Here is a 23,733-nt window from a genome sequence, read left to right as displayed (position 1 = left end):
GGATGGAACCCACACCCCTTGCATTGGAAGCCCAGAGTCTTAACCACAACCACCAGGGAAGTCCCTGGAACTCTCTTCAATGGTTTTGTCCTGTTCCTAACACACAGTCGCACAAATACTGGAGAGTCTTATCTATGTTTCCGCCAGCCATAAACAGACTTGGCTTAGTGTTAATTCCTCTGGGAAGATCCTTGGACCTGACTCTATGCAATTTGATCAGTTTGAAAGCTATTGTCTGTCTACAGTGCCCCCAGGCCACTTCTGGACTGGTTTTTCACTCTTGCGTCTAAAAGTGGATTATAATTTCACCCTCAGTTCAGTGAGAAGTCATCAGCCTCTTCCCCATCAGAGCGACCTCACTCCCATCCCCAGGACACAGACCCTGAGGGGCCCTTCAGGTAATCTGAAAGCCACAAGTGATCAGGCTGACGTTTGGGCTTATATGTTAACAGATACATGCCTCGATGCATACCCCCATCTAAAAAGCCTAACAGATGTGGCCCCACCTGAATTTAACCCCTTTCCACTGATCTGAGATTAAAGGACTCCTACCCCTTGAAAGAAAAGCTGTGACAAACCTAGACAACGTATTAAAAAGCAGAGACATGACTTTGCCAACAAAGGTGTGTATGGTCAAAGCTATGATTTTTCCAGTAGTCGTGTACAGATGTGAGTGTGTGTGTTAGTCACTCAGTCATGTCTGACTCTTGTGACGCTACGGACTATAGCCCGCCAGGCTCCTGTGTCTGTGGAATACTCTAGGCAAGAATACTGGAGTGGGTTGCCATTCACTTCTACAGGGGATCTTCCCTGCCCAGGGATTTAACCCAGGTCTCCCACACTGTAGGTAGATTCTTTACATTCTGAGTAACCAGGAAAGCCCAACGGATGTGAGAGCTGGGCCATAAAGAAGGCTGAACACCAAAGAGTTAATGCTTTCTAATTTGTGGTGCTGGAGTAGATTCTTGAAAGTCCCTTGACAGCAAGGAGGTAAGTCCATCCTAAAGGAAATCAACCCTGAATATTCATTGGAAGGACTGATGCTGAAGCTGAAATAATACTTTGGCCACCTGATGCAAAGAGCCAACTCACTGGAAAAGACCCTGATGCTGGAAAAGATTGAGAGCAAGAGAAGAAGTGGACAGCAGACGAAGAGATGGCTGAATGGCATCACTGACTCAATGGACATGAACTTGAGCAAACTCCAGGAGAGAGTGAAGGATGAGGAGGCCTGGTGTGCTGCAGTTCATGGGGTGGCAAAGAGTCAAACACAACTGAGTGGACTGAACAATGACTAGTCTGAGAATCCCGGTGTAGGAGAACTCCGAGGCAGGCCCCAGAGGTGGTGCCTAAAGGGTCCTTGGCATCCCAGCACCTAGAAATTTCCCCACGCGGTAGGTGCTCAGGAAATGTTACAAGTGAACAAGATAAGGTCATAAAGTTTGTAAATAAGCCAAAAAAATCAAAACAAACAAAACACAAAATGCAGTTCAGTGGCACCAAATAAAGGAATAGAAATTAAAAGTAAATGCTTTGTTTCACCTACTCAGCTGGCACAACTATTATATCACTATGATTATGCTGTAACAGACAGACACTCCTATACGTACAGAAAGGGAAAAAGAAAAATGAAGGGTTTGTTGGATAAAAGTGATGGTGAGGAAGCTGTTTATTTCCTTCGATTTTTAAAAATTTTATCGCATTGTTGCCATCGTGTTCTTGGCAAAATAAATGAGCATTTTTGCAAAACATGCAACATGGCTCTGCCGTCAGCTTGCAGGAGGTGCCAAGGTGAGCCCCCGCTCCCCGGACGTTCCTCGCAGGTGTTTGCACAGAGCAGATCCTCCGTGATGTGTACAAGATTTCTGAATGAGTGGGAAGGCTGGGCGTATCTCAGATCCCAACCACCAGGGCGTGTGGCCTGAGGGTCCCAGAAGAGAGGGCACTTCCTCTACCCTAACCCACCAGAGCAGCTTGTCCTTTTCTTGCCGCTCCTCCCGCAAGCCACACAGAGCTTCAGGTGCTTTGGAATGCTCCCCATGGACATCATGTAGACAAGCATCCTTCCTTTGTCCTTTGTGGGGGGACAAGAACCAGGTCATCGGGCACTTGACTCTTCATACAGTGTAAATACGATTGCCCACAAACATCAGATGGGGCTTTGCAAGATCGGGCTGTTCACGGTTGAAAGCAGCCCTGGTGGAGTAGGGCGGGGGGCATTTCTGCTGGGCATCGGGGCAGGGCCTCCACCTGCAGAGCTTGGGGTCCCTGCAGCTCTGACCTGGCTGCTCTGGGTGGCTGAGCTCTCTCAGCAGCAGCGGCCCAGGGCCGGGAGGCCGACAGGACCAGCCTCTAGGGGGGAGGCCAGGTCTCCAGCTCAGGCTGGGGCTCAGGACTGACTTCCTGGCCCGGGGAGGGGACAGGCCAGCAAAGAAAGGAGCAGTCCCAGGCTCCTGCAGAGCCTGACCTGTCAGGTAGTGGAGCACAAGGCCGGTGGGGAGCAGCCCCGAAGCTGGGTCACGGGGACATGGCAAAGGGAAGCGGCAGAACTCGGATGGGCGACAGCTCTCGGAGCAAGGAAGGAGCCAGAACTCAGAGGACAGGACCCAGCTCAGGGCGTGGGGGGACCCCAGGGAGGTGCCTGAGTCAGGAAGGCCCCTGTGAGCCCGCTGGTAGAGCTAAGTCTCAAACTATCCCCGCCCTGGTCAGTGGACACAGCGCCCCCCGCTCAGACTGTCGGCAGGGAATCTGCCCAGGTGGATGGACGAGGGGCCGGACCTTCGCCGCACACACCAGGAGCAAACACGTGCTCTCCGCAGTCGCCGTCACCACGTATGTGCGCGCCGTTCCATGTCTGATCGCAGCAGGTGAACTATGCCTGTCGTTAACGGGTGTGTCATTCTGCTCCAGCAGGAAGAAGATGAGATGTGGAAAATGTCACCGAGTGTCTTCCTTCATACGATGGAGGAAGGAAATAACGTCTACAAAGGTCAGTTTACCAGGACGGGAGTGCTGACTGGCGTGTCCTTGTTGGGCAGACGTCGGTGCCCAGTCGTGAGAGGCTTTTGTTGTGTACTCGCTCAGCCGTGTCTAACTCTGCGTCCCCATGGGCTGCAGCACATTTAACTTCCCTGTCCGTCGCCGTCTCCCGGAGTTTGCTCAAACTCCAGAGGCTGAAAACATGCAGTTCACTACAAAGTCTGTCTGTCCGTCTTGCTTTTAAAATTGCTTTGAGTGGCTTCAAAGCATATAGGTGGTAAAAGAGCAAGATCAGAATACGTCTCAACCTCTGTTCTGTTTTAAACCCTTGAGACGTCAGCTGAACATTCTCTTACTTGGAATGAAAGGGAAGAAGGATTTCCCCTGGATTGTTTAAATTAAGAAAATCAGTGCCGTATGTACAGTAAAATGTTGTAATCCTATTAGACTAAGACACGTGCCTGCATGCTGACACCTAATTCTTTTGTCCCATGTTCATAATGTAGTCTGGCTCTTTTGGCAAGTGTATGAACTGGACTTTGAGATGTTCTCATTATAATTTACTGGAATGGTTGTCCAATTCCTTTGGTTCCACTCCACCCTCACAATAAATCCCAAAACGGAATGACCTGCCAGGGTGACCCTGGTCATTAGCACTATTTGGAAACTCCTGAGAAATGCCATAAGGGTGTGAAGTAGAATATTTCCACACTTGAGTCACGCATGTGGCTCCTTCTTTATCTGGCCTTGGCTGGACTGCAGTGGGACTGTAATTTACTTAATATGTATTTTTAACTGATGCATGGTTTCTACCCCCAGTTAGTTGAGCCTCACCCTTAGCAGCTCTATCAGAGTCGTGGCAGTTTTGATGGGCTGGCTGGTTCAGTCAAGTGAGTCTGTGTCCCTCCTGCAGTTCTCTCGCTCACCACTAGTGGCCAGGGTCCCACTTGGCCGGAGACGCCACCCTAAGGCAGAAGCACAGAGAAAGGATGACCTCGGAACGATTTGGCAACTGCTTTAATGGGGGGGGGAGAAGGTCAGAGGGTAAATTAACATTGATCAGGCGCCCACGACATGGAAGGCGTGTTTTCACACCCATCTCACTTCTCTTTACAACAACCGGGAAGACACAAACATCACTCAGCCCAGTCAGCAGGCATAGTCGGAGACCTGCCATCATTCAGGCTGAGAATATCAACTCTTCCCTTTTCTTTTCCATTATGGTTTATTACAGGATGTTGGGTGTATCCTCCTGTGCTGTGTACTGTAGGACCTTATTGTTTATCCATCCTGTATATAATAGTTTGCATCTGCTAATCCCAAATTCCCAATCCAACCCTCCCCCACCCCCCTCTTGGCAACCACAATCTGTTCTTTATGTCTGTGAGTCTGTTTCTGTTTTGTAGATAGTTCATTTGTGTCATATTTTAGATTCCACATATAAGTGGTATCATATGGTATTTGTCTTTCTCTTTCTCAGTTCACCTAATATGATGATATCTAGGTTCATCCATGGAGCTGAGAATGGCATTATTTCATCTGTTTGTGGCTGAGAACTATTCCATTGTACATATGGGACAGATCTTCTTTATCCATTCATCTGTCAGTGGACATTTAGGCTGTTTCCATGTCTTGGCTACTTGTAAATAATGCTGCTGTGAACACTGGGATGCATGTATGTTTTCACACTGTAGTTTTGTCCAGATACATGCCCAGGAGTAGGATTGCGGGATCACACGGCAATGCTATTACTTCTGTCAAACGTCCACTCGCTTACATATTCACTCAGCAAACGTTGACTGGCTCCGGTGGGCAGGTGCAGTGCTCACCTGGAGGTGCACGGGTGGCCCATGCCATCTGAGGCTCTCACTACACACCCAGGGGACAGTGGCACCAGCTGGCTGGCTTGTTAGTCTGGCCGCAGCCACTTCCAAGGGACCTAGCTAGGAATCGCGTAGTCCACCCTGCAGAGTCCAGGCCCGGCTGGGGTGCCCCTGGAAATTACGGCTAGGCCCCACACAGAAGCTGCCCTTTGTCACAGGACGTTATGTACTGGTCTGCACACACCGTCTCTTGTCTCATATTCTTTGTATCTATCACCAGCCTTCGAGATACGTTCCAGGCCTTTGAACTGTCAGCTCATTTGCTTCTAAAAACCCCACCCCCCTTTTGGAGCTCTGCTGGCTGTCCTTGAGGCAATGGAGTATTCCTGCCACATCAGTAAACGCAGGTGTCACAGCCATCAGTGATTCCAGCCCTCCAGATGGGAATTTCTGAGCCCTAAGGGCACTCAGGAAGGAGAAAAAATACCTGCTTGGTCTGGCAGCCATGAGGCTGTTGCCACTCCCTGTGGTGAGCACCGAGGAACTCGGGATGTGAAACACACAGGATGCCGGCCCCAGAGAGCTGAGATGCATGTGAAGGAATGACTTCAGCGAGCCCAGACTCTTGCATCTTCCTGTCCACAGAACAGCGCTAAGTTCCTTAACTCAAGATATCTGGCTTTCTTTAATTCACAAAAAGGCGTTTAACATTCTGACTACCTGCCCTTTGTTGGAAGACTTCTTTACATCTGTGTCTCTTTTGCTGTCTCACATATAGGGTCATCATTAACATCTTTCTAAATTCCATGACTATTTTTTAAATCAGCACATGATCAGGACTTAGAAAGCCTGGCTCCCTTCGCCTCTGATCATAACATCTTGGATAAAGAAATAAAAGTGGGAGAGAAAAAAAAGGGGGGAGAGAGCAAAATCCTCCTCTACCTTCACAGGGAGTCAGGTGCTTGTGTCAGGAGCTTCTTGATGAGTCAAGAAGCAGATTGGAATCCACATAGCCACACTATTGATACTGTGTATAAAATAGACAACTCATGAGAACATACTTTATGCATGAAACAGGTGACTAAGGAGAACATAAATAGACAAAAACAATAGAATGGGAAAGACTAGAGATCTCTTCAAGAAAATTAGAGATACCAAGGGAACATCTCATGCAAAGATGGGCACAATAAAGGACAGAAATGGTATGGACCTAACAGAAGCAGAAGATATTAAGAAGAGGTGGCAAGAATACACAGAAGAACTGTACAAAAAAGATCTTCATGACCCAGACAATGACTATGGTATGATCACTCACCAAGAGCCAGACAACCTAGAATGTGAAGTCAAGTGGGCCTTAGAAAGCATCACTACGAACAAAGCTAGTGGAGGTAATGAAATTCCAGTTGAGCTATTTCAAGTCCTGAAAGATGATGCTGTGAAAGTGCTGCACTCAATATGTCAGCAAATTTGGAAAACTCAGCAGTGGCTGCAGGACTGGAAAAGGTCAATTTTCACTCCAATCCCAAAGAAAGGCAATGCCAAAAAATGCTCAAACTACACACAATTGCACTTATCTCACACGCTAGTAAAGTAATGCTCAAAATTCTCCAAGCCAGGCTTCAGTAATACATGAACTGTGAACTTCCTGATGTTCAAGCTTGTTTTAGAAAAGGCAGAGGAACCAGAGATCAACTTGCCAACATCTGTTGGATCATCGAAAAAGCAAAAGGGTTCCAGAAAAACATCTACTTCTGTTTTATTGACTATGCCAAAGCCTTTGACTATGTGGATCACAATAAACTGTGGAAAATTCTGAAAGAGATGGAAATACCAGACCACCTGACCTGCCTCTTGAGAAACCTGTATGCAGGTCAGGAAGCAACAGTTAGAACTGGACATGGAACAACAGACTGGTTCCAAATAGGAAAAGGAGTACGTCAAGGCTGCATATTGTCACCCTGCTTATTTAACTTATATGTAGAGTACATCATGAGAAATACTGGGCTGGAAGAAATACAAGCTGGAATCAAGATTGCCGGGAGAACTATCAATAACCTCAGATATGCAGATGACACCACCTGTATGGCAGAAAGTGAAGAAGAACTAAAGAGCCTCTTGATGAAAGTGAAAGAGGAGAGTGAAAAAGTTGCCTTAAAACTTGACATTCAGAAAACAAAGATCATGGCATCTGGTCCCATCACTTCATGGGAAATAGATGGGGAAACAGTGGAAACAGTGGCTGACTTTATTTTTTTGGGCTCCAAAATCACTGCAGATGATGATTGCAGCCATGAAATTAAAAGACGCTTACTCCTTGGAAGGAAAGTTATGACCAACCTAGACAGCATATTAAAAAGCAGAGACATTACTTTGTCAACAAAGGTCCATCTAGTTAAGGCTATGGTTTTTCCAGTGGTCATGTATGGATGTGAGAGTTGGACTATAAAGAAGGCTGAGCACTGAAGAATTGATGCTTTTGAACTGTGGTGTTGGAGAAGACTCTTGAGAGTCTCTTGGACTGCAAGGAGATCCAACCAGTCCATCCTAAAGGAGATCAGTCCTGGGTGTTCATTGGAAGGACTGATGCTGAAGCTGAAACTCCAATATTTTGGCCACCTGATGTGAAGAGCTGAGTCATTTGAAAAGACCCTGATGCTGGGAAAGATTGAGGGCAGGAGGCAAAGGGGACGGTGGAGGATAAGATGGTTGGACGGTATCACCGACTCGATGGACGTGGATTTGGGTGAACTCCAGGAGTTGGTGATGGACAGGGAGGCCTGGCATGCTGCGGTTCATGGGGTCACAGAGTCAGACACGACTGAGCGACTGAACTGACTGACTGTAGGAGTGAAATAGGTAACTAATGAGCATGTACTGTGTGTATGAGACAGGTCACTGATGAGAATGTCCTGTACCACGCAGGGAACTCTGCTCAGGGCTCTGTGGCGACCTGAATGTGAAGAAGATCCAAGAAAGAGGGGCTGCAGGAACAGGCACAGCTGATTCACTTGTTGTACAGTGGAAATTAACACAACATTGTAAAGCAACTATAGTCCAATAAAAATTTAAAGACATTATTGGAAGAAAAGGCTGGAACTTAAGAAGAAGAAGCAGTATAAGCGTGTTATTTAGACATTAGGAGAGGAATAGAGAAAGAGGCAGAAGAACCCCCATGAAGCTGGACCTTTGCGTCCTCCTCCCGTGGGCCCCTTGCTCTTCCTTCCACAAGCCACTCACACTCACACCTCCGAGCTGTCGTGCCTTCTGTTCCCTTTGCCTGGAATGCTTGTCCCTTCAGGCCTCACCTGAGACCCAGGTGGGATGACAGTCTCCAGCCTCACCTGTGCCCACCCCAGGGCCGCAGTATTCACCTCCACCTGACTTCCAGGGGTATGTTTCCATGTCCCCACAGGGGGGCAACAGGTCTACGAGGACCAGGCAGGTATGTCAGTCGCTCAGTCACTTGCAACTGTTTGTGACCACATAGACTGCAGCCCACCAGGCTCCTCTGCCCGGGGTATTTCCCAGGCAAGAACACTGGAGTGGGTAGCCATTTCCCTCTCCAGGGGGTCTTCTCCCAACCGAGTGATAGAACCCAGGTCTCCTGCACTGCAGGCAGATTCTTTCCTGGCTGAGCCACCAGGGACAGGGCATGAATTTCATAGTTTATAAATAAATCAGGTTTATGGATAAATCTGAGTCTAGCCAATGCATTTTAAATGGACAAATGAATGTAGGAATAAATGCCCTTGGACGGTGTAACTGGAAGGCAGAGTTTTTAAAAAATTATAATCTTTTTAATACCCTCTGACTTCAGTTCAGTTCAGTCGCTCAGTCGTGTCTGACTCTTTGCAACCCCATGAACCGCAGCACGCCAGGCCTCCCTGTCCATCACCAACTCCCGGAGTCTACCCAAACCCATGTCCATCAAGTTGGTGATGCCATCCAACCATCTCATCCTCTGTCATCCCCTTCTCCTCCTGCCCCCAATCCTTCCCAACATCAGGGTCTTTTCCAATGAGTCAACTCTTCGCATGAGGTGGCCAAAGTATTGGAGTTTCAGTTTCAGCATCAGTCCTTCCAATGAACACCCAGGACTGATTTCCTTTAGGATGGACTGGTTGGATCTCCTTGCAGTCCAAGGGACTCTCAAGAGTCTTCTCCAACACCACAGTTCAAAAGCATCAATTCTTTGATGCTCAGCTTTCTTTATAGTCCAACTCTCACATCCATACACACTGACTACTGGAAAAACCATAGCCTTGACTTTAAGATACATGCATTAGTTTGATAAAAATTAATTTGGGGGACATCTAATGTTCCTGTGGAAAGTCCATGTACCCACCGAGCAAAGCTCTTGAAACAGCCCACACCTTATATGTAATTACCTTGCAATCCCATCAAGTCTAAGAAAACTACAAGCCACTCAGGAGAAGGAGACATGAACCATGATTTTGCTTGTTGGCTGTTGGGGTGTTTGATGAGCTATCCATCCTGTCTTCGGTAACTTACAGAAATTCAGTGTCTTCATCTGAGCATTCTTTTCATAAAAATCAAAGGCTTTCCTTCTCAAACGAAGTATTAGCATTTTAATCACTGACTTTATGCCCCCTCCTCGGTCCACTTCTGAGCAGATGAAAACTACCCCGGCTCTGGCTTCTCCCAGTCTCAGATTAAAAACTCATTGTCTGCTACAGGAAAGAGCGGGCCATTGTTTTCCTTTGAGAGCCATGAATAGCTTCCTGCATTTATAAATGTCCATGAAATTCTTGAAGGGATTGAGACGTGCCCTGTGCAAAAGTGTCATGGGAAAAACAAAGTTTCAGTGGAAAACTAGGTCCGTTTACATAACCTCTAGGTAAAACCCACGAAGGCTGCTCGGAACTGCTCTATCTGTAAATCAGAGTCACGGCTCCAGAGTGAGGATGTCACGAGGTGCCACTGCTTCCACATAAACAGTCGTATCTTGCTTTCCTTTCTGTTGAATATTCTGGGTCCCTTTCATTATTAAATGCATTACTTCCTGTCTTATCTATCCCCTGAAAAAGCAAAGCGCCTTCCTTTGAATAACAAAGCAATTTTGCTCTAAAAGATCTTAATGAAGCAGGTGGGTTTTGCTCACAGAGATTTAATCATCAACCAAGATTCAGTCATCATCTGTTAGAAGAGAGTTGTTATTGTTATTGCTGAGTATTGTTGTTTTTCAGTCGATAAGTCCTGTCTGCCTCTTTGCAACCCCATGGACTGCAGCCCTCCAGGCTCCTCAGTTCGTGGGATTTCCCAGGCAATAAGACTGGAGTGGGTTGCCATGTCCTTCTCCAGAGGATCTTCCGGACCCTGGGATCCAACTGACGTCTCATACTCAGCAGGCTGAGATGGTTGAATGGCACCCTGACTCAATGAACGTGACTTTGAGCAAGCTCCAGGAGTTGGTAATGGACAGGGAAGCCTGGCGTGCTCTAGTCTGTGGGATCGCAAAGAGTCAGACACGACCGAGCAACTGAACTGAGCTGAACTGAACTTGGCAGGTGGATTCTTTACCACTGGCCCAGCACAAAAGCCCCACTGCTGTTGACGAATGGAACATTTTAGCGCAGTTATATTTTCAAGGGGGAAAACTTACAATTTTAAACCCATAAAAAAGAATTTTAAACCCATATTATTCCTACATTTCAGAGTTTCCCTCAGTGTAAGCTTATGTAGATTTCAGAAAATGCACAGAGAAGGAGCAGTTGCCTTCAGACCCGTGAATTAACCACCCTTCATGTACTCACACCTCACAAGCTCACTGCAAAATCCCCCTTCTGGGAGATTCAGGCCAAAGAAGAAACGCTCAGATATGTATGACTTAAGACATTTCTTCACATCAAAGGGGTGGCATGTAGACCATGTAGGCAATGCATTCTTGCCCTGAACACTGATGAGCAGGATATCTCTCTCTTGCTGACACTGTCCATGGGAATGACTATTCAAAGTGATGACTCTTCAGAGCCAGCTTTCCAGTCATTTCCTGTGTGCCCATCCCTGCTGCACCTGGCCGCCATCTGTCTTGTTCCAGCAGTCCCAGGCTGGCTACCTCCCCCATCAGGGTGGTGATTCTGCTTGAAGTGAGAGTCATTCAGTCGTGTCTGAGTCTTTGCCATCCCATGGACTGGAGAGTCCATGGAATTCTGGCCGGAACACTGGAGTAGGTAGCCATGCTCTTCTCCAGGGGATCTTCCCAACCCAAGATTGGAACCAGGTCTCCCACATTCCAGACAGATTCTTTGCAAGCTGAGCCAGAAGGGGAGCCCAAGAATACTGGAGTGGGCAGCCTTTCCCTTCTCCAGCGGATCTTCCCGACCCAGGAATCGAACTGGGGTCTTCTGCATTGTAGGCGGATTCTTTACCAACTGAGCTATCAGGGAAGCCCTGATTGAACTTTTTAGAAAATAATTATTTATTTGGCTGAGTCTTAGTTGCAACATGCAGGATCTTTGATCTTCCTTACAGCATGTGGTTCTTGGTGGCATTCAAACTCTTAGCTGTGACATATGAGACCTAGTTCCCTGGCCAGGGATGGAACCTGGGCCCCCTGCACTGGGAGCGCAGAGTCTTAGCCGCTGGACCACCAGGGAAGTCCCTCGCCTTGACCCTCACCTCTGACAGGTGTCCAGGAGGCACACCCCCAAGCCCCTCCAGCCCCATCATCGCATCCCATTGTCTGAGCCTCAGCAGTAGCTGGGCCACCTCTCACCTGGCCACCCTGCTGGGGAAGAACCCATGGGTGCATCAATTTTATGAAAATTTCACCACCTTTGTGATGTGTCATCTTTTTCTGATAAATTCACAGTGGTCACCCTGGAAAAGATCTGGGCACTTTCAACCTCATCTTTTTCAAAAACCTGCCCCTGAAACTTTGCATCACTGGTAGATTTCTCCTTCCCATCTTCCTAAGATTGGCCAAGGATTGGTGGAGCCCTGCACGGGCCACACTGCCCTCAGTTTAACTGGGGGGAGACTGCTAAGGCCCTTGCCAAGCCTGAAATCCAGACAGGGCAACCCCTCTGCCCAGGCAGCAGTCCAGGAAGTGAGCCGGCCCACCAGACCTGTGTGAGGTCAGCAGTTTGTGATGACCCTCTTCAGCTTCCAGAAACCTCCCTGCCAGCCGCTGGGAGCAGCGTCAGGGTGTCCCCCCAGGGCTTGTGCACCCGACTCACACTTCTGGAAAATAGGGGCTCCCTGTCTCCCTCCATTTATGTCCTGTGTGGTCCTGACTCAGAGCCCTGTAAGAGGACACGCCCCGTGGCCCTGTGTCCTCTCTTCCACTTGCTAAAAACAATGTTTTTAAGTGTTCTTAGCACAGCTACTGTCCCACTGGCCCCTCGCCCCTTGGGGGTGGAGATTGTTAATAAGCAAAGGACCACGTAAGGCCAGCAGCTGGTAAGTGGTAGGATGGGAGATCCCCCTGACAGGGGTTCCCCCTGGCCGGAGCCTTGGGGCCATTCCCTGCCTGGCTGTATACTCTTGTGTGTCTGCCTGTCGTGGCCCTGTTGCTCTGTCACCCGGGATCTGCAGCTCCCACCACATCTCATCCCTTCTCCTTTCCTTTCTCACTGCTTCTGCTCACCCCCGGCCTCTGTGCTTTACCCAGAGATTCCACCCTCCTTTCTCGTCTGTGTGCCCACTTAGCTCTCTCGAGAATCTTCTCTGCCCTCTGCCTGCAGGGTTGACCCCTTGGCTCCCTGTGCACCCAGACATGCATTTCCGTCTGTGACCGTGACTGTCCTCTGGGTGTTGAGTAAGTGCCAGCCCCTCCCTGCTTGGTCAGCTGTGTTGGGGGATACACTCCTGTCTGATCTCAGAATCAGTGGTCACAGGGGAGGCTGTGCTTGTGAAGCTTCCGCTCCGTCACTCACCACCTGCCATCCAGAACTGGCACAGGCCCCCTTTCTTCCCAGTCACAGCCATTGTCAGACAGAGGTGGGCCACCCCGTGGTCCTCGACTGCCCTCCCGAGTTGAACAGCATCAGTGCCCCCAGGGACCAGCTCCCAGCGAAGTGGCCCAGCTGCGTGGTGGTTGCAGGTTTGGTTCCAGCAGATTTCATCACAGTCTGAACACAAATTCAAGGAAGAGACCTCTTCCCCAACTGGCGAGTCTTTTTCCCCTGGCAGATCCTCCAATCCCATGGCCAGGGTCCAGGGGTCTGCACCTCTGTGAACATTTGGAATTCCCCTTCTGAGAAAACAGCTTTATTTCCATTTATTCCAGTGATTCAGAATTACCCTTATTTCCTCTAACCATCCTCCTAACTGCCAGGGTAAGGCCAAAGGGACATGTAAAATATATATGATTTCAAAAACATCCCAAAAGTAATACAAAAACACAGCTGTTGAATTCAGGATGAGGGATGGGTACTTGTGTGTTCAATGTTGGCTTTCAATAGGGGCCAAGGTAAATCACGGGTAAGCTGAACTAGCAACAAAGTCTCTCCCATTTCATTGAATCATTTGAATAATAGAACTAATGGAAAACATATTACAAAAACAGTTAACCTGTGATTCCATAACCCCACAATTGTTGTTTCATCGCTAAGTCATGTCCACTCTTTAGGACCCCATGGACTGCAGCACACCAGGCTCCCTGTCCTTCACTGTCTCCTGGAGTTTGCTCAGATTCATGTCCATTGAGTCGGTGATGCTATCCAACCATCTCATCCTCTGTTGTCCCCTTCTCCTCCTGCCTTCAATCTTTCCCAGCATCAGGGTCTTTTCCAATGAGTCGGCTCTTCACATCAGGTGGCCAAAGGATTGGAGCCTCAGCTTCAGCATTTCCAATGAATATTCAAGACTGATTTCCTTTAGGATTGACTGGTTTGATCTCCTTGCAGTCCAAGGGACTCTCAGAAGTCTTCTCCAGCACCACAGTTTGAAAGCATCAATTCTTTGGCGCTCAGCCTTCTTTATGGTCCAGCTCTCACATCCGTACATGACTACAGTGGTACGGAAGAGTACCATTTGTTTCATACTTCATTATTGGAGCTTTTCATGTTAGCAGTTTTCTTCTTTATTTTTTAGATGTTGTACAGGCACAGTTCTTCCATTTGGAAAGTGGAAAAGAAGGACATAGGGTGGAAAATTGAGTTTGTGTTATATTTCACAAAACTGCCTTCATTCGTCTTCAAGTAGAAAAAAATTCATTTTCTTTTTCTTTCTCCTTCTGGAATGCAGACCTGTGGAAGAATAAAGACGAATCGTGGAATTTCTCCCAGGGCTATGACCCTGAACTGATCAAGGAGGACAAACGAAAGGAACTGGAGTCAGAGATCAGAGTGCAGGTAAAGCGGATTTAACGTTAAAGTCCTAGTAACGTCTTTCACTGCAGTGCTTTTTTATAACGTCCTGTTAGTAACCTACCCAGAATTTAAGCTGTTTCTAACTCCACAAAGAAAACACAAAGCAGGCAAATTCACCTAAAACGTAGTATCTTTTCTATTGGCCTAGGTTGATGAGCTGATGAGACAGGAACTAAAAAACTTAAAACTAGCTGTGAACAGAGAGAAGGAAATGTCAGCCAGACTCGGAAAGAAGAAAGGAGGTAAAAAGGTGAGTGATGCTTACGCTTGGGAGGCAGAGGGCAGAACTGAACTGTGACCAGGAGCCCAGCCCCAGCGGCCAGGACTGGTCCAGGCGGGCCTCAGGCAGACCCTGGCTGCCCCGGGCTGCTTTCCAGGAAAGGTGCCTACCTGTGGTGACTTCCCTGGGTCCACTATGCACTGGTCCACCAAATGCATAGCCCTCAGGGTTGTGGGCTCATAAATGGGATAAATCCAGTCTGGGAATGAACTCCCCACCTTCATCACTGCAGATCCGTGGTACTGAAAGGTTGTTGCTGAACGATAAGACACGGGATTCTTGGCCTCCGGAGGAGACAAATTCAATCCGGGGCCAGAGATGAGGCTGGATCGCTCAGAGCTTTTGTGCAATCAAGTTTTATTAAAGTATAAAGGAGATAGAGAAAGCTTCTGACATAGGCATCAGAAGGGGGCAGAAAGAGTACCCGCCTGCTAGTCTTCAGCTGGATGTTATATAGTCACTGAGTGAGTGAGTGAGTGAAGTCGCTCAGTCGTGTCCGATTAGCAGTCTGTTAATGAAAAGAAAGGAATGTCTTAAAACTCAGAATGGCACCAGATAATTCATCCCAGGCCATAAAACGATTGACTTGAATCTTGTAGAAGGGCAGATTACCACACAAATAGTTTCGTTTACATAGATTAGGGGAACAATATCTGAGTATAACATACTGGTTTCTAAGCCATTTGGCGGAACTTACAGAGTCTGGGGTAAATGCATAGCACATTAACATAGCTTAAGACAAACATTTCCATAAGAAAAATGTATTGGTTAACTCAAGGTTTTGAGAATAGTTAGCTTCAGGTGAAACCAGGTGTCATGGCAACACAGCATTTTAAGAGAAACCTCCTTTTAAATTTGTATAGAGAAGGAAAAAAAAATATCGCCAGTTTGTTTCCTCCTGCCACTTAAGAGATATAACAGTGTCTGACACTTGCAGCCTATTTCCTCTGTTCGGAGACCCCTGGCCTTCCTGCCTGTTGCCCTGTCAGTACCCAAGTCCACAGGTGGGATGAGAACTCTCAGAGGAGCTAGGACATGTGCCTCAAACGCCCACCTGTCTCTCCCTGTAGATCATCTGTGGGGGAGGCCAGTGACAAAGAGCGGGTTCTTGGAGAGTCAGGGAAGCTGATGAATTGAATTTTAAGTTGCCACTCATCCATCTCCCAGTGGTTCAGAGACCAGTCAGATCCCAATATTCTGTGTTATGCACTGGGGTCCTGTGAGATAATAGAAAATGTTCGTATTGGTCTCTGCCCCCACTTGCTGGCATGGAGCTCCTGGAACCCTTGTAAGTTGCTAAGTGATAAGTGCACTGGAAGCCTCTCTTGTTACAATGAAGCAATGCTGGGTGGATTTCTGGGTGGCTCCCAGGTTGGGACTTGTTACCACCGGAAAGACCAAGCCTTGATCAGAAGCCTGGAAATCTCAGTGCCGTCCACCCCATTCCCAAGTCAGAGGAGAGGAGCTGGACATGGAGTTAATACCTGATCATGCCTGTGTGAGCTGGTTTCTATAAAACCCCAGTAATCATGGGATTCGGAGAGTTTCCAGGTGGGCGAACACAACCACATGCTGGAAGGGTTGTTGTTGTTCAGTCTCTCAGTTGTGTCCGACTCTTTGCGACACCCACGGACTGCAGCACGCCAGGCTTCCCTGTCCATCACCAACTTCCGGAGCTTGCTCAAACTCCTGTCAGTGATGCCATCCAACCATCTCATCCTCTGTCGTCCCCTTCTCCTCCCACCTTCAGTCTTTCCCAGCATCAGGGTCTTTTCCAATGAGCCAGTTCTTCACATCACATGGCCAAAGTATTGGAGCTTCAGCTTCAACATCAGTCCTTCCAGTGAGTATTCAGGATTGATTTCCTTTGAGATTGACTGCTTGGATCTCCTTGCAATCCAAGGGACTCTCAATAGTCTTCTCCAACCACAGTTCAAAAGTGTCAATTCTTCCACATTCAGCCTTCTTTATGGTCCAACTCTCACATCCATACATGGTTACTGGAAAAAACCACAGCTCTGACTAGATGGATCTTTGTCAGAAAAGTGATGTCTCTGCTTTTTAATACACTGTCTAGGTTTATCATAACTTTTCTTCCAAGGAGCAAGCGTCTTTTAATTTCATGGCTGCAGTCACCATCTGCAGTGATTTTGGAGCCCAAGAAAATAGTCTGTCACTGTTTCCATTGTTTCCTCATCTATTGCCATGAAGTGATGGGACCGGACGCCATGATCTATTTTTTGAACTTTGAGTTTTAAGCCAACTTTTTCACTCTTCTATTTCACCTTCATCAAGAGGCTCTTTAGTTCTTCTTTGCTTTCTGCCAAAAGGGTGATGTCATCTGTATATCTGAGGTTATTGATATTTCTCCCAGCAGTCTTGATTCCAGCTTGTGCTTCATCCAGCCTGGCATTTCTCATATGTACTACTCTGCATAGAAGTTAAATAAGCAGGGTGACAGTATACAGCCTTGACGTACTCCTTCCCCAATTTGGAATCAGTCCATTGTTTTCATGTCCAGTTCTAACTGTTGCTTCTTGACCTGCATACAGGTTTCTCAGGAGGTAGGTAAGGTGGTCTGGTATTCCCATCTCCTTTAAGAATTTTTCAGTTTGTTGTGGTCCACACAGTCAAAGGCTTTGGCATCATCAGTGAAGCAGAAGTAGATGTTTTTCTGGAATCCTCTTGCTTTTTCTAGAAGGGTAACACACCCCAACTTCGTAGAGGCAGAAGCTCCTGTGCCCAGAAGCCTCCCAGACCTTGCCCTACACACCTCATCTGGATGTTCTTCCGTGTCCTTTATTGTGTCCCTTGATGAACTGATAGGTGTGTTTCCGTGAGTTCTGCGAGCCACTCTAACAAATTCATCAAACCCATGGAGGGGGTCATGGAAACCTTAGATTTACAGCCAGTTGATCGGAAGCACAGGTGATGATCTAGACATGTGATTGTCATTTGGAGTGGGGTGGGGGCAGTCTTGTGAGATATATCACCCTTCACCTGTGGGATCAGACTCTATATCTCCAGGTTGACAGTGCCAGAATGGAGTTAGATTGTAGGAGCCCCAGCTGGTGTTGCAGATTTCTTGATGGAGGAAACCCCGATACAACTGGCGTCAGAAGTGTGTGAACATGGTTCTCCTGGGTCCAGAGCCAGCCGTGTCTCTGGGGCCAGGATACTCCAGGCAGAGGAGCTGGCGGGAGTGTGGGCTTTCTCAAGTTCCCGTGGTCCAGCAGCCCTCCCTGTCCCATCAGGGACTCACACGCTCCCTGAGTTTGTCACACTCTCAGCTGCATTAGTGATTAGTCTGCCAACCCAGGGGGATGTGTGGTGTCTACAGTGACTCTATCCTGAAGCCTTCTGTGTTGACTTTACAGTTTACAGTTTTACAGCTTGCCTCTGACTCTTCAGATTAATACCTGAATGTCCTTCATGCGTCTCCTTGGAGCCTCCATCATTGTAGCCCAATGCATGCTTAGTCACTCCATCATGTTCCACTGTTTGTGACCCTGTGGACTGTAACCCACCAGGCTCCTCTGTCCATGGGATTCTCCAGGCAAGAATACTGGAGTGGGTAGCCATTCCCTTCTCCAGGGGATCTTCCTGACCCAGGGATCGAACCCAGGTCTCCTGCATTGCAGGCAGATTCTTTACCATCTGAACCACCAGGGAAGCCCATAGCCTGATGAGGGTTCTCTATATGTAATTCCCACAAGTAAGTGAGGGCACCTATTTATGCCACTCATTGACCTATCGAATTGACTGTCTTCAAAAAGTGATGCTTTAATGACTGAATGTGGAAATCAAGCCAAACAAAAGAGGGAATGAAGACAGGAGGTGACTGCCCCCTTCCAGCTGAGACTAGGCTTCCTCTTCTTAACCGCAGCTGATAATCGGCCTGGCCCAAGGGTACCTTCTGCACTGCTGCCCCCTCACTCCCTGAAGCCTGGTGTCTGCCCTCACCACGTCCTAGCTCGTGAAGTGTCCCAGGATGGGCTTGCTATGAATCTCCGTCTTGTAATTAAACTGACTGAACACACACTAGATGTGCTCAGGGTACCCACAACAGATTGATGGTAATTGTGCAACTGTAGAGTTTTGAGTCCTCAAAATTCCAATCCAAGCGACCTTGGGAGACATAAATATGATTTCGTTTCATAAGCTGAGATTTAATTAGCTATATTAAATCCCCTCCTTAAGAAGACCATTAGCAGAAGGGGAATGGGCAACCTTGAACATCAGAAAAGAGAAAAAGGACTCAGAGGAATACAATTTATCTGTGTTATTCCAGCTTTATCCAGAGAAAGTGACTTGATCAGAGATTAGACAGCCACCTGAGCACCCCTCTTGAAATACAGATATGACCTTAGCACTCCAGGCTGAAACCCTTTAATGACACCCTAGTTCCCACAAGGATAAAGGTGACAGTCTTCCGCCAGGCTTCCAGAGCCATGCCTGACCTGGCAAGGGGTCTGCTCTTCAGGCTCATCACCCACTTCTCCCTCCCTGTCGGCACTCCAGCACCCTGACCTTCCTCTTCGTCCCTCAAACACACTGTGCTCCCTCCCACCACAGGGCCTTTGCACGTGCTGCTCTCGCTCAAGAACTGTCTTTGCTCCCACCCTCAGTCCTGAGTGTAGTTAAACCCCTACTCATCCCTGGGGTCAGTCCAAGTCCTTTATCCTCGAGAAAACCTTCTGGGACCTCCGAGTAATTCTGGTTGCTCTGCGTGCACTTGACACTGTGCTACAGTGGTTTTCTGGTGCTTCATCGTAGTTTTCATGTTATATTTACTGGCGAGATCTTTTTATTAGTATCTGCCTTCCAATATCTACTGAAGTGCAGAGACTGTGTGTCTTTGCTGCTCACTATTGTAACCTTTTCTGGCACATAGCAAGTCCTCAGCACATATTATTGAGTTAGTTAACTCATCAAATCTAGATCCTATGCAGATTGACCCCTCTCAGCTAGATCAGTGCCTTAAGATGCCACAGTCATGGCATGGGTGAAAATTCAGAGCATCCAGCCACTTTCTTTGCTATTCTGTACTCAACAAGCAACCTCCCAGTGAGTTACTGTGGCTTCATGTTTATTTCGTAACGAGAGAAAGTTACAGCCTGTTTCTCTCAGCAATTACACTTCACAGTACAGTTTAATCTACTTAGCTTACAGTTTCGTCCACCTTCTCTTGTGATTTGGAGATCCAAAATCTGATATTGAGGGACAGATGCTCTTTATTAATTGTTTCATTCAGCGGTATGTATTGAGCACTGTATGCCAAGTCCATTTCAAGGCGTTTGAGGTGCACCAGCTAATGAGACAGACAAAGAGTCTGCACTGGCAGAAACAAGTTCCCCGGTACTCAGGACTGTCAATCAGCCCTGGGTGGGCTGTGGCCCCGTTGTGACATCACTGTCTTAGCAAGAGTACCCATGGCAGGTGCCCTCCGGGGAGCTGGCCCACTGTGGCCTGGCCACAGTTTCCACATCCTGCCCTGGAGTAACCTGGAGCACGTGTGGCCCCCAGCTTTGACCATGGCCAGTGTGGGCAGGTAGAAATTTAGAATCGTCTTTTTAAAAAAACAAACATTCTACAGATGAAAAATATAGTATCCAAAAGTAAGAAGTCTTCTACCTGGTTTAACAATACTGTGGACATAGTAAATGCAGGTTGACCTCAATCACGAATCAGTGGGAAATACAAACTGAAGTATAGAAAGAAACAAATAAGATAAAGAACAGACAAGAAGGGAGATTTGAGGCATAGTCGAATGTTGTAACATATGTGCAATTAGAATTTGCCCCAAAAAAGGAGGATGGAACAGAAGCAATAAATAAAAAAGTAATGTTTGTTAAATTTTCCAATTCAGTTGAAATACACCAAGCCATGAATTCAAGAGCTTCACTGAGGTTCAAGAAGAATGAGGTCCAGACACATCAAAATCAAAATGCTAAAAGTCAAAATGCTGAAAGTCAAAAGACACATCAGAGTCAAAATGCTGAAAGTTACTAGATTTTTTTTAAAAGCACATTTCCTTCAGGGTAATGAAAAATAAGGAAAAACTACTGAGTCTCTCAGCAGAAGCTATGTGAAAGCCAGAAGGAATTGAATAGCATCTTGAAGGACTGGAAAGATAACTACGAATTTAGAATTCATGAATGAAAATATCCTTCAAAACTGAAAATAAAATAGAGATATTTCCAGACAAACAAAATCTGAGAGGACTTATCAGCAACAGACCCACAATATGAAAATAACAAAGGGATATTATTCTTCAGGCTGAAGGAAAATTAGTTCAGATGAGAGAACAGAGAGGTAAAAGAAATTTTCAGCTCTGAAAAATGTAAATCTTTGGGTAAATATAAAAGGCTAATTACTCTTAAAATAATCTGGTTTTTAAAGCAAGAATAGTAAGAGTCATGTGTGTCTATACCATATATACAAGTGAAATATAGAACAGCAGTAGAAGAAAAGTCAGATAGCAGTAAATGGACTTGTGGCATTATTGCATTTCTCAGGAAACCATGAAAGGCTAATTTAAGGTAAATTGTAATAAACTAATGATATATTTTGTAATTCTTTAAAATGATACTAAAATATATAGCAAAAGAGTAATAGCAAAGATAAGTAGAAAAATAAAAATTAATTGAAAAGAATACAGGAAAGGAAAAATAGAAATAAAAATAAAAGTAAATTAATAAATAATAAAAAGAAAGGAAATACAAATATGATAGAATTAAACTCAACTAAATCCATAATTACATGAAATGAAAACAGACCAAATATTCTAATTGAAAGACAATACTTTCCATACTGGAAAAAAACAAACTTTGTGCTGTTTATAAGAAGCACAATTCAGTTCAGTTCAGTTCAGTCACTTAGTTGTGTCCGACTCTTTGTGACCCCATGGACTGCAGCACACCTGGCTTCCCTGTCCATCACCAACTCCTGGAGCTTGCTCAAACTCATGTCCATCGAGTTGGTGATACCATCCAACCATCTCATTCTCTGTCATCCCCTTCTCTTCCTGCTTTCAATCTTTCCCAGCATCAGGGTCTTTTCTAATGAGTTGGCTCTTCACATCAGGTGGCCAAAGTATTGGAGTTTCAGCTTCAGCATCAGTCCTTCCAATGAATATTCAGGATTGATTTCCTTTAGGATGGACTGGTTTGATCTCCTTGCAGTCCAAGGGACTCTCAAGAGTCTTCTCCAACACCACAGTTCAAAAGCATTTTGCCTTTTCATACTGTTCATGGGATTCACAAAAAGATAAATAAACAAAGTGTGCTCACACTTTAGACTTTAATTTTGGTTGGGGTTTAACTGCTTAACAATGTTGTGATAGTTTCAGGTGGACAGCAAAGGGACTCAGTCATACATATACATGTATCCATTCTCCCTCCATACTCCCCTTCCCATCCAGACTGACATATAGCATTGAGTAGAGTTCCATGAAGAAGCATGCTTTAAACATAAAGAATAGATATGTTGAAAATAAAAGAACAGTCAACCATAAACCATCAAAGCACTAACCAAAAGGTAGCTAGTGCAACTCGATATCAGACAAAGCAGACTCTAGGTGATAACCACCCTACACCATTCAAACAATGGAAACAGTGAGAGACTTTATTTTCTTGGGCTCTGAAATTACTGCAGATAGTGACTGCAGTCATGAAATTAAAAGACGCTTCCTCCTTGGAAGAAAAGTTATGACAAACCTAGAGAGCATATTAAAAAGCAGAGACATTACTTTGCCAACAAAGGTCCATCTAGTCAAAGCTATGGTTTTTCCAGTAATCATGTATGGATGTGAGAATTGGACCATAAAGAAGGCTGAGCGCCAAAAAACTGATGCTTTTGAGTTTCAGTGTCAGAGAAGACACTTGAGAGTCCCTTGGACTGCAGGGAAATCAAACCAATCAATCCTAAAGGAAATGAATCCTTAATATTCATTGGGAGGACTGATGCTGAAGCTGAAGCTCCAATACTTTGGCCACCTGATGCGAAGAGCCAACTCATTAGAAAAGACCCTGATGCTGGGAAAGATTGAAGACAGGAGGAGAAGGGGATGACAGAGGACAGGATGGTTGGATGGCATCACTGACTCGATGGACATGAGTTTGAGCAAGCTCCAGGAGATAGTGAAGGACAGGGAAGCCAGGCATGCTGCAGTCCATGGGGTCACAAAGAGTTGGACACGACTAAGCAACTGAACAACAGCAACACGCATTCAAACACCTCAGAAAGCAGGACCCCTGCTCCACTGCACACCAGCAAAGCTGCATGAGGAGCCTACCCCAGGAAGACGTAGGAGGCAGCCCTACATCCTCTGTGGAGCGGTGTGAGAGAAGACCAAAATGTCACCACCCCTCCCTCCCTCCCTGCTGGGATGGATCAGAGGAAGCTAAGTGGACAGTCAGGACCTTCACCAGTTCCCAGTGGTAACAAGTGTCATTGGAAGACCACATGTGGGGAGCCAGAGGTCTTGCCCCACCCCCCAGAAATAGAAGGAACTCCCCCTCACAATGGAGTGAGGAATCTATCCTCCTACCTTCCTGACAGTAACCATACAACACATACACACAATTCCCCTGCCAGAGCAGTGTCAGAGTGTAAACAGAAGATTAAAATTCAGAGTCTCGTAGCATAACGGGCTTCCCTGATAGCTCAGTTGGTAAAGGATCCGCCTGCAATGTGGGAGACCTGAGTTCAATCCCTGGGTTGGGAAGATGCCCTGGAGAAGGGAAAGGCTCCCCACTCCAGTACTCTGGCCTGGAGAATTCCATGGACTGTAGAATCTATGAGGTCACAAAGAGTTGGACACAACTGAATGATTTTCACTTTACTTCAGAGCATAATACAAAAATGTTTAGGTTTCATTGAAAGTCACTCATCATAGAAGAACCTGGAAGATCTCAAACTGAAGGAAAATAGATAGTAGATCTCAAGTCTGAAATGTCAGAGATGTCAGAATTATCTGACAAACATTTTAAGGTTGTCATAATTAAAATCTCACAATGAGTAATTATGAAGCTTCTATATACAAATAAAAAAAATAGAAAGCCTCAACAAAAAAGTATATAATACAGAGAAGAACCAAATAGATATTTTAGAACTGAAGAGTACAGTATCCAAATTATTGGTTGAGCTCAGCAGCAGAATAGAGGTGACAGTGGAAAGAATCACTGAATTAGAAGATAGGGCAATAGAAATTATGCAATATGAACAACAGAGAAAATCAACTGAAAAGAAAAGATAAACAGAGAATCAGGGACTGTGGGACTGTTAAAAAAACATCTTGTATTTATGTCATCAG

General features: G+C 46.3%; 1 protein-coding gene across 2 annotated transcripts in view; it reads left to right on the top strand.

Annotated features, from left to right (window-relative positions):
• Nucleotides 1–23,733, top strand: part of IQCA1 (IQ motif containing with AAA domain 1) — a 175,091-nt gene that overhangs the window by 89,098 nt on the left and 62,260 nt on the right. Inside the window, exons 9-11 of one of the 2 annotated variants that reach the window (XM_020905508.2) lie at nt 2,914–2,989; nt 14,013–14,119; nt 14,286–14,387. In XM_020905508.2, the coding sequence (XP_020761167.2) occupies nt 2,914–2,989; nt 14,013–14,119; nt 14,286–14,387 (285 nt within the window). Of the gene's footprint in view, nt 1–2,910; nt 2,990–14,012; nt 14,120–14,285; nt 14,388–23,733 lie in introns of both variants that reach the window. The other variant, XM_020905507.2, reaches the window with a different exon arrangement.

This window comes from Odocoileus virginianus, unplaced genomic scaffold (genome assembly GCF_023699985.2).
Source record: "Odocoileus virginianus isolate 20LAN1187 ecotype Illinois unplaced genomic scaffold, Ovbor_1.2 Unplaced_Contig_4, whole genome shotgun sequence".
NCBI lineage: Eukaryota > Metazoa > Chordata > Mammalia > Artiodactyla > Cervidae > Odocoileus > Odocoileus virginianus.
This window is presented reverse-complemented; position numbering and strand designations above follow the sequence as displayed.